Here is a 14,337-nt window from a genome sequence, read left to right on the forward strand (position 1 = left end):
GGCTACTTTCAGTCTGCAAATTCTAGCTGTCGTGCTCCAAGCAAAACATTTGTCTTGGCATTGTGTGGCTGTGCGTTTATCAGGACCTGAGGGTATAGTTTCCCGCAGTAGCCACAGTGGTTTGACCCGAGATAATAACCAGTCGTGATGCTGTCGACAGGGCTATTAGCGAGTTGTGAACACATGTCGTTCTGTGCATCTCACTGATTTCACCCCCTCTCTTGCTGAGAAGAGACCGACTTATGATGATGCAGACTTCTGTCGGTGAACAAACATTGCGTTTATGACTGCATTGCAACTTCCCACTCCTTATGTTAAAATTCTATTCACTACTACCTTTTGTGGATGCAATTGGAGCAATGAAGAGGATACTCTGTCAAGCACATTGCAGTGTCACTTCGATGTTAAACTTAAATTATAACATTTGTGTGCTCTGGCTGTCCCATAGACGTGTGCCTTTTCCCTTCCTGGTTGATGGTATGTGACCATAATGTTGCAAAAATATTTTTTTTCTCTGATGAAGAGCTTCCATCTCACTGAGGTGGCTTCAGATCAATTCACGTCTAGCAACTTGCTCAGAAAACTCTGCTCACAGTTTGACAGCTTTGACAAATTCCACCACAGCATTTTAAACAATCAATAACATTCTAACTAAATCTAGAATCTGCCTGTGCTTGGCCAATATCCTTCTACACCTTTCTTATTCATGTACCTATCCAAATGTCTTTTAAATGTTGTAACTGTATCTGAATCTATTGCTTCCCCTGGCAGCTCATTCCACATATGAACCACCCTCTGTGTGAAAAAGTTGCCTCTTGAGTCCCTTTTAAATCTTACTCCTTCACCTTAAAATTATGCTCTCTAGTTTTGAACTCTCCCACCCTAGGGAAAAGACCTTTGCTATTCAGCTGTTCCATGTTCCTCACAATTTTATAAACCTCTATAAGATTACCCCTCAATCTCCTGCGCTCCAGCAAAAGAAAACCTAGCCTGTCCAGCCTACCCTTAAAACTCAAACCGTCCATTCCTGGCAACATCATGATAAATCTTCTCTGAACCCTCTCCAATTTAATAATATCTTTCCTATAGCGGTGCGACCAGAACTGTACACAATAGTCATAAAAGTGATCTCACTGACATCCTATACAATCTCAACAGGATTTCCCAACTCCAATGCTTAATGAACTGATAAATGAAGGCTAGCATGCTAAATACCTACTTAACCATTCTGTTTATCTGTGATGTACATTTCAAGGAACTGCGTATCTGAACCACTGGGTCTTTCAGTTTGACAACACCATCCGGGTCTCCCCTGTTAACTACCATATAAGTCTTGCCATATCTGTTTTACCAAAGTTCTAGCATTTAGTCAAATTAAACTTCATCTAACACTCCTCAGCCCATTGGCCCAATTGATCAAGACCTCGTGTCATCTTGGATGACCTTCTTCACTGTTGACTATCCCACCAAAATTGGTGCTGTCTGCAAGCTTACTAACCATGTCCCCTAAATTCTCATGCAAATTATTCATATAAATGACAAACAAAAAAGGACCCCACACTGATCCTTGCAGATCACCACTGGTCACAAGCCTCCAGTCCCGGTAGCAACCCTCCACCACAAGCCTCTGTCTCCGACCTCAAAACAATTTTGTACCCAGATGGCAAGCTCTGCCTTAATTCCATGTGATCTAACTTTAGGAACCAGTCTACCATGTGGAACCTTGTCAAAGCCTTCATTAAAGCCCAAGTAGACAACGTCTGCTGCCCTGCCTCATCAATCTTTTTGGTAAAACGCTCAAAAAGACTCAATCAAGATTGTGAGACACTCTTTCTCACACACAAAGCCAAGCTAACTATCCCTAATCAGTCCTTGCCTTTCCAATTGCGTGTAGATCCTGTCTGTCAGAATCCCCTCCAGCAACTTCCCCACCACTGATCTCAGACTCACAGATCTATAGTTCTCAGGCTTCTCCTTACAGCCTTTCCTAAATAAAGGCACAACATTAGCCACGCACCACACCCCCCACCCCCAGTCCTCCTGCGCCTCACCCATGTCTGTAGATGATACAAATATCTCTGCTAGGGACTCTGCAATTTCTTCCCTAACATCCCACAATATCGTGGGATACTCTTGATCAGGTCCTGGAGATTTATCCACCTTCATGTTTTTTTAAGACCTCCAGTACTACTTCTGCAATGTGGACCGTTTACAAGACATCAATGTTTATCGCCCTGAATTCTCAAGCCTTCATTGGTTATGGGCAACTAGCCTACAAGGTGAAAATGTTACCTCTTCCCATCTTCAGTGGCAAAGCTAATAAACTGCAGGACAGCCAAATGATATTCTGGAGATGCTATATCCATGCGGGCATTCTGTTTGAAGGGAAAATAATGCAGACATTTCAGTTGAAGTTCTGAGGAAGGGTTACCAGGCCTGAAACATTAATTCTGATTTTCTTCCTTCACAGATGCTGCCAGAGCTGCTGAGCTTTTCCAGCAACTTCTGTTTTTAAACCTGATTTACGGCATCCGCGGTCCTTATGGATTTTACTTTCAATTGACTTGTTGAATTGTGAAATTGAAATGGGTTTGAAATTTGATAATATGTTGTAATAATAATTTGCACTGTAATATTAGGACAGCGAGCTGCACCAGTGCCTGTACTTCACAGCAGTATTTTGATTGTTATGATGTATCCTGACCTCTGTGATCTCGGCCACGCAGTCATCACAGCCTCCCTGATATTTCTGTGGTCTGGATTGTACAGGACAGGATCAGAGGCACCGTCTGGAATGAGATAGATGACCTCCGAGCCTTCAACACACTTGATCTTGAAGATTTCGAGAAGATGTTCTCAGCATACCAGAGGCAGCAGGTAGGGTTTCTGTTTCTCCATTGTGAGTCTTGTGCCAGTGGGATCAAGCAATGGATACATAGAAAACGTCAGGAATCTCACGCGACTGGAGGCTGAACCAGTATGTGCTTATTAAATCACGAGGCGTTTTTGTTAAACAGTGTTTCCAGTGACTAAGCAAAAGGCGCTGAATTGGAGGCAATTAACAAATGAACTAGAAGTGAAAAGTTCTCACAGAGAGTTGTTCTGATTGGGAAAATGCAGCCCAAAGGCTGGAGTGAACAGATTCAGTCATAAAACTCGGAGAGAATAGTTCCTTGTGTGGAATATCTGTGTAAAGGGCTGTTTCAAATATCTGACCAAGCCACAACAGGCCAAATGACCTTCATTGTTGTATTATGCAATGATTTGCTTTGAATAATTCCTGTTGATGGAGTCATCTGTGGTCCAAGTATTAAAAGTGACTGCTGAAGTTCCCAGCTCTTGTGATCAAAATTTCTTGTTAGGATTTAATCAAGGGATTCCCCAGGTTATGTTGCGACCAAAAAAAACATGAATCATTCCCTTAAGCAGCATCCACTTTAAGTAGGCTCCAGTGCACGTGATTGCGAACTGGAAAAGCCTGCTGAGAGGAAACAGATATGGCTTGACCCAAGCCTGTGAATAAAGATGTGCTCTTCGCTCATAACTGTCCTTTACTTCAGGCTCATATGTGGGGTTTGGATAGCAAAGGCCTTTCAGCTCATCTTCCAAGAGCACAAAACTTGCAGCTCTCCTGTTTTGTTTTTTAAGCACCGTGCGCGGTTTTAGCCTGGGAAAAAATGTCTATCCATCCCAAAGCTGTCCTCCACTATTCTGATCCCACACCTTCTCCATCCTCTGCATCTCCGTGTTTTCTGTTTTGGGACCAAAATGACAAAAACTTTCCTGCCATTTCAAAAACCATCATTTCCTGGTGGTTAACCCTGGGGATTTGTCAGTCCTGGCGGTGGTTGGGGGGGAGGAGAAGCATGACAGTGTTCTCACGGATCTTTCGACAGCTAAATCTTCAGGAATAGGATGATGGAGGGTCTTGGTTCTGTGCGAAGTTGCCTGAGGGAGGGAATTGTCTAGTTGCTCCACACTTACAGGTGTCTGCTACTGTGCGGGGAGAAAGATCCATATAAGGCAACCGCTTTGCACTGCTTCTCTCCCACTTTACTCCTTGATTCATGAATCTATACACATGCGTGTGCCTTTGTGTACATAAAGCAAGAAATACAGTGTTTTGGTCCTTGAGCAAAGCTGAAGTGGCTTGACGCCCGTTAATCTAAATCTGTCGTTACATTTTTACATATTGTTTATGTGCCAGCGTGAAATGTATGAAAATGGTTTATCAAACCCAAGCATTTGGCTTCCATGCTCCGAGTTTGGCACACTGACCATTCAGCAATTGCATAAGGCCCTCAATGCGAGAAATCCCTTACTCCTTTAAATGAGCAGAGGGCGAGGGGAGGTTAAGCCTCCCACAGTGTTCTAAAACTTGTACGTTCAAAGGGGAGCCTTTTAAAAGCTTAAATCCATTCAGTCCACGTCTATGGCTCATTCCACTACAGTTTTTTTCTTTTGGAGTGTGGTGCTGCTTTTGGACTATCGACACTCCAATCCCCATATAAGGCTGTGTGTTACATGGACTCTTGTCTAAATGATCCTGCAGGCCAACAAATCACTTTGGTCCAGCTTTTCTCCCTGGCAAATAATATTCTTCCAAGACAACGTTGACAAGATGAAGCTACTGCATGTGTGTGTGGTGACCAGGTCCCACACTGCATGTGTAAAATTTTTGTTGATGCCCATTCTTAGAAAAAGGTCAGAGAGACCCAGTGCGAGAGCAGCTGTTGGACATAAAACATAGAACACAGAACAGTACAGGCCCTTCAGCCCATAATGTTGTACCGACCTATTATCCTACTAAGATCTGATTAACCCTGTATACCTTTCATCTTACTATCATCCATGTGTCTATCCAAGTGTCGCTTAAAAATCCCCAATGTATCTAACTCCACTACCACTGCCGGCAGCGCAATCCATACACCCACCACTCTCTGTGTGAAGAACCTACCTCTGACATCTCCCCTGTACCTTCCTCCAATCACCTTAAAATTATGCCCGCTTGTAATAGTCATTTCTGCCCTGAGAAAGAGTCTCTGACTTTCCACTTTGTCTATGCCTCGCATCATCTTGTACACCTCTATCAAGTCACCTCTCATCCTTCTTCGCTCCAATGAGAAAAGCCCTAGCTCCCTCAACCTTTCCTCATAAGACCTGCCCTCCAGTCCAGGTAGCATCCTGGTTAATTTCCTCTGCACCCTCTCTACAGCTTCCACCAGGCGACCAGAACTGAACACAGTATTCCACGTGTGGTCTAACCAGGGTTTCATAGAGCAGCAGCATAACCTCGCGGCCCTTAAATTCAATCGCCCTGGACATTCAACAACCCTTTCCAATTTTTTTTTTCCTGTCACTTTGGAAAATGGCAGGATTGACAGTGTGTGGCCAACCTCACAGACTTGGCTTGGCTCCACCACCCAACCTGGTGTTTTTTTTTTAACATGGAGACCTTTCTTTGTGCTGCGCCGAGCCGTAGAACAATGATGAGACAGCCCAATGACGAGTCCAACAGGGAGATACCTGAAGGAATCAGCTACCTGGCATGAAGCTGCACTCACTTGGAGCTGAGCAAACCTGAAACAAAAAGGCCCATGGAGAGAAAGTGGAGTTTCGTGTCTGAAGACCCTTCATTGGTTAGACCACACTCTAGTTGGACCACTCTTGGAATACTGTGTTCAGTTCTGGTCACCTCATTACAGGAAAGATGTAGAAGCTTTAGAGAGGGTGCAGAGGAGATTGACCAGGATGCTGCCTGGACTGGAGGGCAGGCCTTATGAGGAAAGGTTGAGGGAGGTAGGACTTTTCTCACTGGAGTGAAGAAGGATGATAGGTGACTTGATAGAGGTGCACAAGATGATGAGAGGCATTGATAGAGTCGATAGCCAGAGACTCTTTCTCAGGGCGGAAATGACTATTACAAGGGGACATAATTTTAGGGTGATTGGTGGAAGGTACAGGGGAGATGTCAGAGATAGGTTCTTCATACAGAGAATGGTGGGCGTGTGGAATGCGCTGCCGGCAGTGGTAGTGGAGTCAGATACATCGGGGAATTTTAAGCGACTCTTGAACAGGTAAATGGAGGATAATAAAATGTAGGATATGCAGGGTAGTTTGATCTTAGTAGAATAATAGGTCGGTACAACATCGTGGGCCGAAGGCCCTATACTGTGCTGTACTGTTCTATGTTCTACGTTCATCAGATTGGATTGGATTGGATCTAGGGGAAAAAAATGATATTTGTAGTGAAAACTGCATTGGATGGGTGGTGGGGATGAATTGATGGCAGTGCTGGTTTGGGTTACTGGGAAGAGACATGAGCAGATGGTTGGAGATAGAGCTCGGGCACAGAGAGAGAGAGAGAGCGAGAGATAAAAGAATCAGCAAGGTTAGTAAGCCAGGACGGAAGAGAAGCTGGATAAGTGAGGGTGAAGAATAGGAGAGAGAATGGGGAGACTGTGCTGTGAGAACCCATGTTGTTGCAGGACTGGGTGGGAGGGTGGCTAAAAGATCGTGGAAGCATGGGATAGGCTCTAAAGTTATTGAACTCAACGCTGAAATTAAGAGAATGTAGGGTCCTTGAGGAAAACGGAGTGTTGTTCTTGGAGCTTGTGCTGAGGCTGGGTGGAATCACTGCAGCAGGCCTGTGACGGAAATGTTGACGTGGGAACTTGCTGATGTATGGGAGTGGCAGGCAACTGGAAGCTCGGGGTCAATAAAAATGACAATGCCACTTCTTCCCAGCTGCATTCAGTTCTGAAGGAGAGTCAGCAGGTGCGAAACTTTCCGTCTGTTTTGTCCTCACAGCTACTGCTGGACTGGCTGAGTTTCTCCAGCAATTTCAGTCCTTTTGCTTCAGATCTCCAGCACCCGCAGGGATTTGTTTTATTGTTGAGCTGAGGGACGCTTGAGCCTCAAAGTGGACATTTCTCTAAGTCTCCTGAGTTTTCGAGACTGAGCTATGCTTGGTGGCCCTACATGGCAGCTTTTACTCACCTGATTAATTCCTCAATTCTGCAGTGCTTTGCTGAGAATGACAGTGAAATTTCAGTGTTGCTCGGGATCTCCCTTCCTCCTAGAATTAAGAGTGACAGTAAAAGTTGTTGATTTCATCCTAACTGCAAGAGGCAACAAGTGCCCTCCGTTGAATGAAAGCCAAACCTAGAAATGGTAATACCGAATTCAATAACTTTAAAGGCTGAGTACTCTCTGCCTTGACCTGACACGAACCCCAACACGACAGGCCCTATTATTAGATAACAAAGTGTGGAGCTGGATGAACACAGCAGGCCAAGCAGCATCTCAGGAGCACAAAAGCTGACGTTTCGGGCCTAGACCCTTCATCAGAGAGAACTGCGTACCCTGTAAATCAGAAACCGGAACAGAAGTTGTTGGAAAAGCTCATCTGGCAGCATCTGTCCACTCTGTTTTCTCCCCGCAAATGCTGCCAGACCTGCTGAGTTTCTGCAGCAATTTCCAGCCATTTGGGGGCGGCACAGTGGTTCATTGGTTAACACTGCTGCCTCACGGCTCTAGGGATCTGGATTCAATTCCACCCTTGAGCAACTGTCTGTGTCGACTCTGCACATTCTTCCTGTGGCTTGCGTGTATTTCCTCCGGGTGCTCCGGTTTCCTCCCACACTCCGAGGACGTGCAGGCTAGTTGGATTGGCCAGGCTAAATTGCCCGTAGTGTTCAGGGATGTGTAGCTTAGGTGGGTTGTAAGGGGATGGGTCTGGGTGGGATGCTCTGAGGGTGAGTGTGGACTTGTTGGGCTGAAGGGCCTGTTTCCACAGTGTAGGGATTGTATGGGTCTGTTTTTGTTGTGAGAAAATGACTGGTTCATTAACAACAACAACAAAGACAGAAGTTGCTGGAAAAGCTCACCGGACCCGAAACATTAACACTGATTTCTCTTCACAGGCGCTGCCAGGCCTGCTGAGCTTTTCCAGCAACTTCTGTTTTTGCTCCTGATTTACAGCATCTGCAGTTCTTTCAGTTTTTATTTAGTTCATTAGCAGTTGCTTCCCTGGTCTGCAATTTAAACACAGGTACCGATCTGTGTTGGCAGGTTTTTGAGTGTCAGGGCAGAGAAGTGAAGCAGGGAGCATGTCAGTCTGTTAATATCACCGAGAATAATTTCTAAGCTGTGACATTCTGTATCGAATTGATGAGCCAATCAGACAGTCTGGTCCTAGGTCCTTCTTTAGTATTAAAATTGAGGTGGCTGTCAGAAGAAGTTTGATGAATGGTTATTATTAGACTCTGGTGGTGCATAATACATTACTTCCTCTCAATAAAGTCCACATTGAAGAGTTGTACCTATCACTGAGAGAAGTTGTACTTGTTAATCGCTTGCCTCCATTGCTTGACCGGTGAAAGTGAACCATAGGGTAGAGGTGGATCATAGTTGGTGGCTTGGTATAAAGTTATGTGCCGCTGAGGAATCATTTAAGATGAATATTTGATAGACATTAGTTTGCACTCTTACAATGCATTGCCTGCTTAGCTGCTTACTGCCGAATACTAACTCACCTTTGCATGTTTACATTTTCTATGCTTCTCGGCGACTTTTGCTGCACAGGACCTGTTCCCTAACCCTCACACTAACCTCTCAGAACAGGTGAGTGTGCAACCCGTTCACATTACCAGTGAGAAATCGCGGCCCATTTAAGCACTGAATTTCACTGAGCTGACTCCCGGACAACTTTTGAAAAGTTTGGCTGATAGAATGGTGTTTCATTTTACTTTCCACATCCCCATCACCATGCCCCCCCCCCCCCCCCCGACCCCCACCACCCCCACCAACCCGCCCCAAACCCAACATGTCCACAGAAAGAGCTTGGCTCCACCGAGGATCTGTATCTCACGATGAGGAAGGTGAAGGAGCTATCAGTGATCGATGGACGAAGGGCTCAGAACTGTGTCATCCTGTTGTCAAAGTGAGTACCGAGCTCAGAGCGTTCGCCGTGCCATTTATTGCCCTGATGTGGGTTTTGTGAGCGAGTGAGCTATCCCATGTAGATATCGGCTCGAAAGGTCAATATCCAGAAGATACTGACCCATTCGATCTTCAGTAGGATGGCAGTTCCAGGATGCTACAAATAACTTCAATATAAGTGTAGCACCATTTCGGTGTGCCGCATTGAACTGCCAGGTATTGTGAGAACTCCGAGGTTGTAACAGTTGCTATCTGAAAGCAAGTTTTCTATTGCTTGTTTCTGACATAACAGGAGATGAACATTAACATTCGATGTCTGCACCTCTGATACCATTGAGAAAGTCGGAAGTTGCATTCATGGAACACCTCTCCCATCCTTAGCCCCAAGGCAAATGGATCCTTTCCAAAACAGTGATAATGTTGCGAACATAGTCAAACATGGAAGTGAATTTGCAAACCACAAGTTCCCATCGTGGTGTGAATGGCCAATTAATCTGTACTTGGTTTTGTGCTTTGAGGGACTGTGTCCCTATCCACCCTCAGAGTGGTACCATGCAATCCAATATGCCCACTGGGCTAGGCAAAACAGGGTCTTGGTTTAATATTTCATCTGAACAGCGTTGCCTCTGAGGAAACAGCACTCCCTCAGCCTTGCTCTAAACTGTCAGCTTCCGATACAACTGGGATTTCAAATGGAGAAGGTGATTCCACGGAGGTGCAAGCCTGCTTCTGCTGGCTTTTAGAGTCATAACCGGATTTTACTGTCCTCAGCTTATTACTGTCTGGGTGACCAATCACCATCAGGAGCTCCCTGCCATTCATAAAGTGGGCGACTCTTCAGTCCTAGGAATGCCACCATGGCTTTCTGGCTCAGAGGCTAGACTGATATTAACTGAGCCTTGGCTGACATCTGAGATATCTGAACCTTCGGTTATTCCATTGGTGAATGAAGTGACTCACATTTGTGACCATGTGGATTGCCAAGGCCAGATGGAAGGAATGGGTTCAAAGGACTTTACTGACCTTTAATTCATCACAAATTGGACGGCACGGTGGCTCAGAGGTTAACACCGCTGCCTCACAGTGCCGGGGACCCGGGTTCAATTCCCGCCTCAGGTAACTGTCTGTGTGGAGTTTGCACGTTCTCCCCGTGCCTGCGTGGGTTTCCTCCGGGTGCTCCGGTTTCCTCCCACAGTCCAAAGATGTGCAGGCGAGGTGGATGGGCCGTGCTAAATAGCCCGTAGTGTTCAGGGTGTGTGGGTTGGTTGGATTAGCTGTGGGAAATGCAGTGTTGCGGGGATCGGTTGTGGGGCGGGGGATGCGGGTTGGGTCTGGATTAGATGCTTCTCGGAGGATTGGTGTGGGCTGAGTAGCCTGTTTGCACGCTGTAAGGATTCTATCATTCTATCGAATATTCTGCTTTCCTATTAGGCTAAAGTTGTCCAATGAGGAAATCAAGCGTGCAATCTTACAAATGGATGAACAAGAGGACTTGGCCAAGGACATGTTGGAACAGGTAAGGGCACAAATCCTTCCGTGAGCTTGTACATGAGGACACTGGGGTCCACCATATCACAAGGTTCAACCTTACATTAAGTGACACCCTCCTATGTGTGCTGAATGAACCCGATGGCTGTGTGGGTGCCACAAATGAAGCGCATAAAGGTTGAGAACATTGGCTAGCCTGTTAATCTCTATCCCTGACAGCGCGAGTGTCCATGTAAGAGGAGGAATGGGTTAGTCTGAGCTGCGATCATCTTAAGTGAGAAATAGGAAGAGTTGGCCCCTCATGCCCACTGTGCTGTCCATTAAGATCATAGCTTATTGTCAACATGAATCCATTTGCCTGCCCAATCCCCATATCCCTCGATTCCTGTCATGACTGAAAAAACCATAGATCTCAGCCTTGAATATTGTAGCCATGATATGGGAGTGCTGGTGTTGAACTGGGGTGGACAAAGTCAGAAGTCACACAACACCAGGTTATAGTCCAACAGGTTTGTTTGAAGGTTTGTGTGATTTGAAATAAACGTGTTGGACTATAACCTGGTGTTGTGTGACTTCTGACTTCGAACACAGTAAACCACTGAGCATCCACAGGGCTGTGCTCTAGACAATATTCATAAGCCTTTGAGTGAAGACATTCCTCCTCATCTCAGTCTGAAGAGGGTTATCCTAGGATGATCTCTCCTTGTTCTAGATTCCCTGGCCATGAGAAACAGCTTTTCAGCCTTGAACCTGCCAAACACTCTCAGAATCTTATACATTGCAATAGAACATAGAACATAGAAAAGTACAGCATAGTACAGGCCCTTCGGCCCACAATGTTGTGCCGTGGAATAATCCTAATCCAAAAATAAAATAACCTAACCTACATTCCCCTCAATTCACTGCTGTCCATGTGCATGTCCAGCAGTCGTTTAAATGTCACTAATGACTCTGCTTCCACGACTGCCACTGGCAAACTATTCCATGCGCTCACAACTCTCTGGCTGAAGAACCTCCCTCTGACATCTCCTCTATACCTTCCTCCTAACACCTTAAAACTATGACCCCTTGTGGCAGTCAATCCTGCCCTGGGGAAAAGTCTCTGGCTATCGACTCTATCCATGCCTCTCATTACCTTGTACACCTCGATCAGGTCACCTCTCTCCCTCCTTCTCTCCAGAGAGAAAAGTCCGAGCTCAGTCAACCTCTCCTCGTAAGACAAGCCCTCCAGTCCAGGCAGCATCCCGGTAAACCTCCTTTGCACCCTCTCCAAAGCCTTCACGTCTTTCCTATAATAGGGCGACCAGAACTGGACACAATATTCCAAGTGTGGTCTCACGAGGGTTTTGTACCTCTCCTCTTTCCGAACTTCACAGTCTCACAGAGCTGTACAAGATCCTGTCTTTACTGGCCCATAAGAATACAAGCCTGGCCTGCTCAATCTCTCCTCACAGGATAACCCCTTCATCCCAGCAGTGCTGCGTTTCCATTGTAGGGACAGCCATTATCATTGTATTCTACCTCCTTAATACTTTGCTACTACGTGGTCAAAAGGCCTACCAACATGAATAAAGTCACCTTCCAAATCCTGGTCCAGTCGAGTCCAGTCCACATCACCGAGAGCACAGGCCCAGCATCCAGCCCAATAGCTGGGCTAGCCAGTCTATCCCTGGCCATTGTTTCGGCAGAATCATGGGATTGTTATGGTGCAGTAGGTGGCCATTTGGCCTATCGTGCCTGAACTGGTTCGGTTACCTGGTGCCGGTCCTCGACCTTTTCCCCATATCCCCACACACTATTTCTATCCAATGCCCTGTTGAATATCTCCACAGAATCTGCCTCTAGTGCAGGCAGTGCATTTCCTGCCCTAACCACGTGCTACACGTGAAAAGCGTTTCCCTTGCTCCATTTGCACATGACTTAAGATCCGACTTACCTCGCTTCGACCTGACTGGCATTTGCAGGATGGTGCCTTCCCCCCAGCTTTCAGTGCTGAGTAAAGCAAGCTGCGTTTGTTTAAACCCTGCTCCCAGCTAGGATTAATGTTAACACAGCATGAAGCTGGATGAACACAGCAGGCCAGGCAGTATCAGAGGAGCAGGAAAGCTGACGTTTCGGGTCGGGACCCTTCTTCAGAAAAAATGGAGAAGGGCCCTGACCTGAAACGCCAACTTTCCTGCTCCTCTGATGCTGCCTGGCCTGCTGTGTTCCTCCAGCTCTGCACTGTGTTATCTCTGACTCCAGCATCAACAGTTCCTACCATCTCTCGGATTACTGTCTGTCACCATTTTGCAAGCTAAACGCCTCCCCTCCTATTCTCAAATGTGTAAGTGGAACGAGTTGGTGACAATTCAAACTCTTTCAATGATTTAATCTCCGCACGGCTGGACGGAATGATTCGCTGCATTTTCATTCACTGTGGCCAGGGATGCTTGTGATGAATTAACACGGGAAGAGGATGCGAAGGGGTTCGTTCCTTGACCTTTGAGAGTCAGTAGATGCAGCATTTTCATTTTTAGAAGGATCCAATATTTGATATTGGTCACAGGAAGTAAGCTTTTTGCCACCTTCAGCACAGGGGGTCAGGGTGGGGGGTTTGCAGCTGTCAGCGTCGTACCTTGTCTGCTTCCAGGCCAACTTCATCTAGTGAAAGGACACTGCAGTCAGGTAACTCCCTCGATGGATTGGGGAAAGAACGCCAGCTGTTGCCTTTCTTAATCATTGTTATAACTTTGTCCCCAGCTCCTCAAGTTTGTCCCCGAGAAGAGTGACATCGACCTGCTGGAGGAACATAGACATGAGACTGACCGCATGGCCAGGGCTGATCGCTTCCTCTACGAGATGAGCAGGTTCGTCAACATAACAGACAATGATAATAATAATAATAGCCCCATCAGTGCTGGTGTTGTGGTCACCTGTCTGAGTGTGAGGAGTGTGAGCCACGGAGACGTGAGAATAGATAGGAGCGGTTTGGCGGACCTGTGGGGATCAGAGACTGTCGGTAGAGAGCAACATCGCAGGACATCGCACAGGTTAAACGTTTGCAGGAGGAAATTAATGCAGATGCTGAGAACAAAAAAATGCTGGAGATCGCATGGGGTCAGGAAGCATCCATGGAGAGAGAGAGAGCTAACATTTCGAGTCTAGATGACTCTTTGTCAGAACCGATGTGAAGTCTGGAAGGGGCCAGCATTAAATGTGTGCATTGTTTTATTTGTTCTGGGTGTGGGAGAGGGTGTCTTTACAGCCAGAGAAGGCCTGGGTGATGGTCAGCGTCCATCGATATTTTTCGTTTGAAGTTATATTTGTGACTTCCATTTCCTTTACATTCTCTGCCTCCTCCTTCCAATTGCACAAACGTACTGGAGGTGAAGCTGATGACCTCCCTGTTGTGGCTCCGACTGATGGGAAGCCCCCTGTTGGTGTTTGCATCCCTTAGCAGCAAGTCCGAAGGAAGAGTACAGAAGTCAAAAAGTTCAGAATAAGAGGGCAGGCCTTGTGGTCTCTTGAGTTCTGAAGATAAAAAGGCGATATAGGTAAAATCACCATCGTCCTAGAGGACCAGAGGGCTGCTTTCTCATTGGAGAGAGATGAATGGCAGTGAGTTTATCCACAGGGTCTCCATGCTTCAGGTGAGGGGCAGGACCCTTATGATGACTTCAACATGTATGGGAATTGGACCTGAGCTGCTGGCCACTGTACTGAACATAGAACATAGTACAGTACAGCACAGTATAGGCCCTTCAGCCCACGATGTTGTGCCGAACTTTTACCCTAAACCTAAGGTCTATCTCACCTCTACCCCTACCTTATAATATCATCCGTATGCCTATCTCATAGCCGCTTAAATGCCCCTAATGAGACCGACTCCACCACTCTCTCCAGCAATGCATTCCACGCCCCAAC

At 46.3% G+C, this 14,337-nt stretch overlaps 1 protein-coding gene across 6 annotated transcripts in view; it reads left to right on the forward strand.

The window, feature by feature from the left end:
- Window positions 1-14,337, forward strand: part of daam2 (dishevelled associated activator of morphogenesis 2) — a 323,197-nt gene that overhangs the window by 237,008 nt on the left and 71,852 nt on the right. For 4 of the 6 annotated variants that reach the window (XM_059645172.1, XM_059645173.1, XM_059645171.1 and 1 more), the window contains exons 15-19: window positions 2,770-2,877; window positions 8,587-8,625; window positions 8,838-8,944; window positions 10,375-10,459; window positions 13,174-13,280. In XM_059645172.1, the coding sequence (XP_059501155.1) occupies window positions 2,770-2,877; window positions 8,587-8,625; window positions 8,838-8,944; window positions 10,375-10,459; window positions 13,174-13,280 (446 nt within the window). The remainder of the gene's footprint in view (window positions 1-2,769; window positions 2,878-8,586; window positions 8,626-8,837; window positions 8,945-10,374; window positions 10,460-13,173; window positions 13,281-14,337) is intronic. The other 2 variants (XM_059645174.1, XM_059645176.1) reach the window with 1 other exon arrangement.

This window comes from Stegostoma tigrinum, chromosome 4 (assembly GCF_030684315.1).
Source record: "Stegostoma tigrinum isolate sSteTig4 chromosome 4, sSteTig4.hap1, whole genome shotgun sequence".
In the NCBI taxonomy this organism is placed as follows: domain Eukaryota; kingdom Metazoa; phylum Chordata; class Chondrichthyes; order Orectolobiformes; family Stegostomatidae; genus Stegostoma; species Stegostoma tigrinum.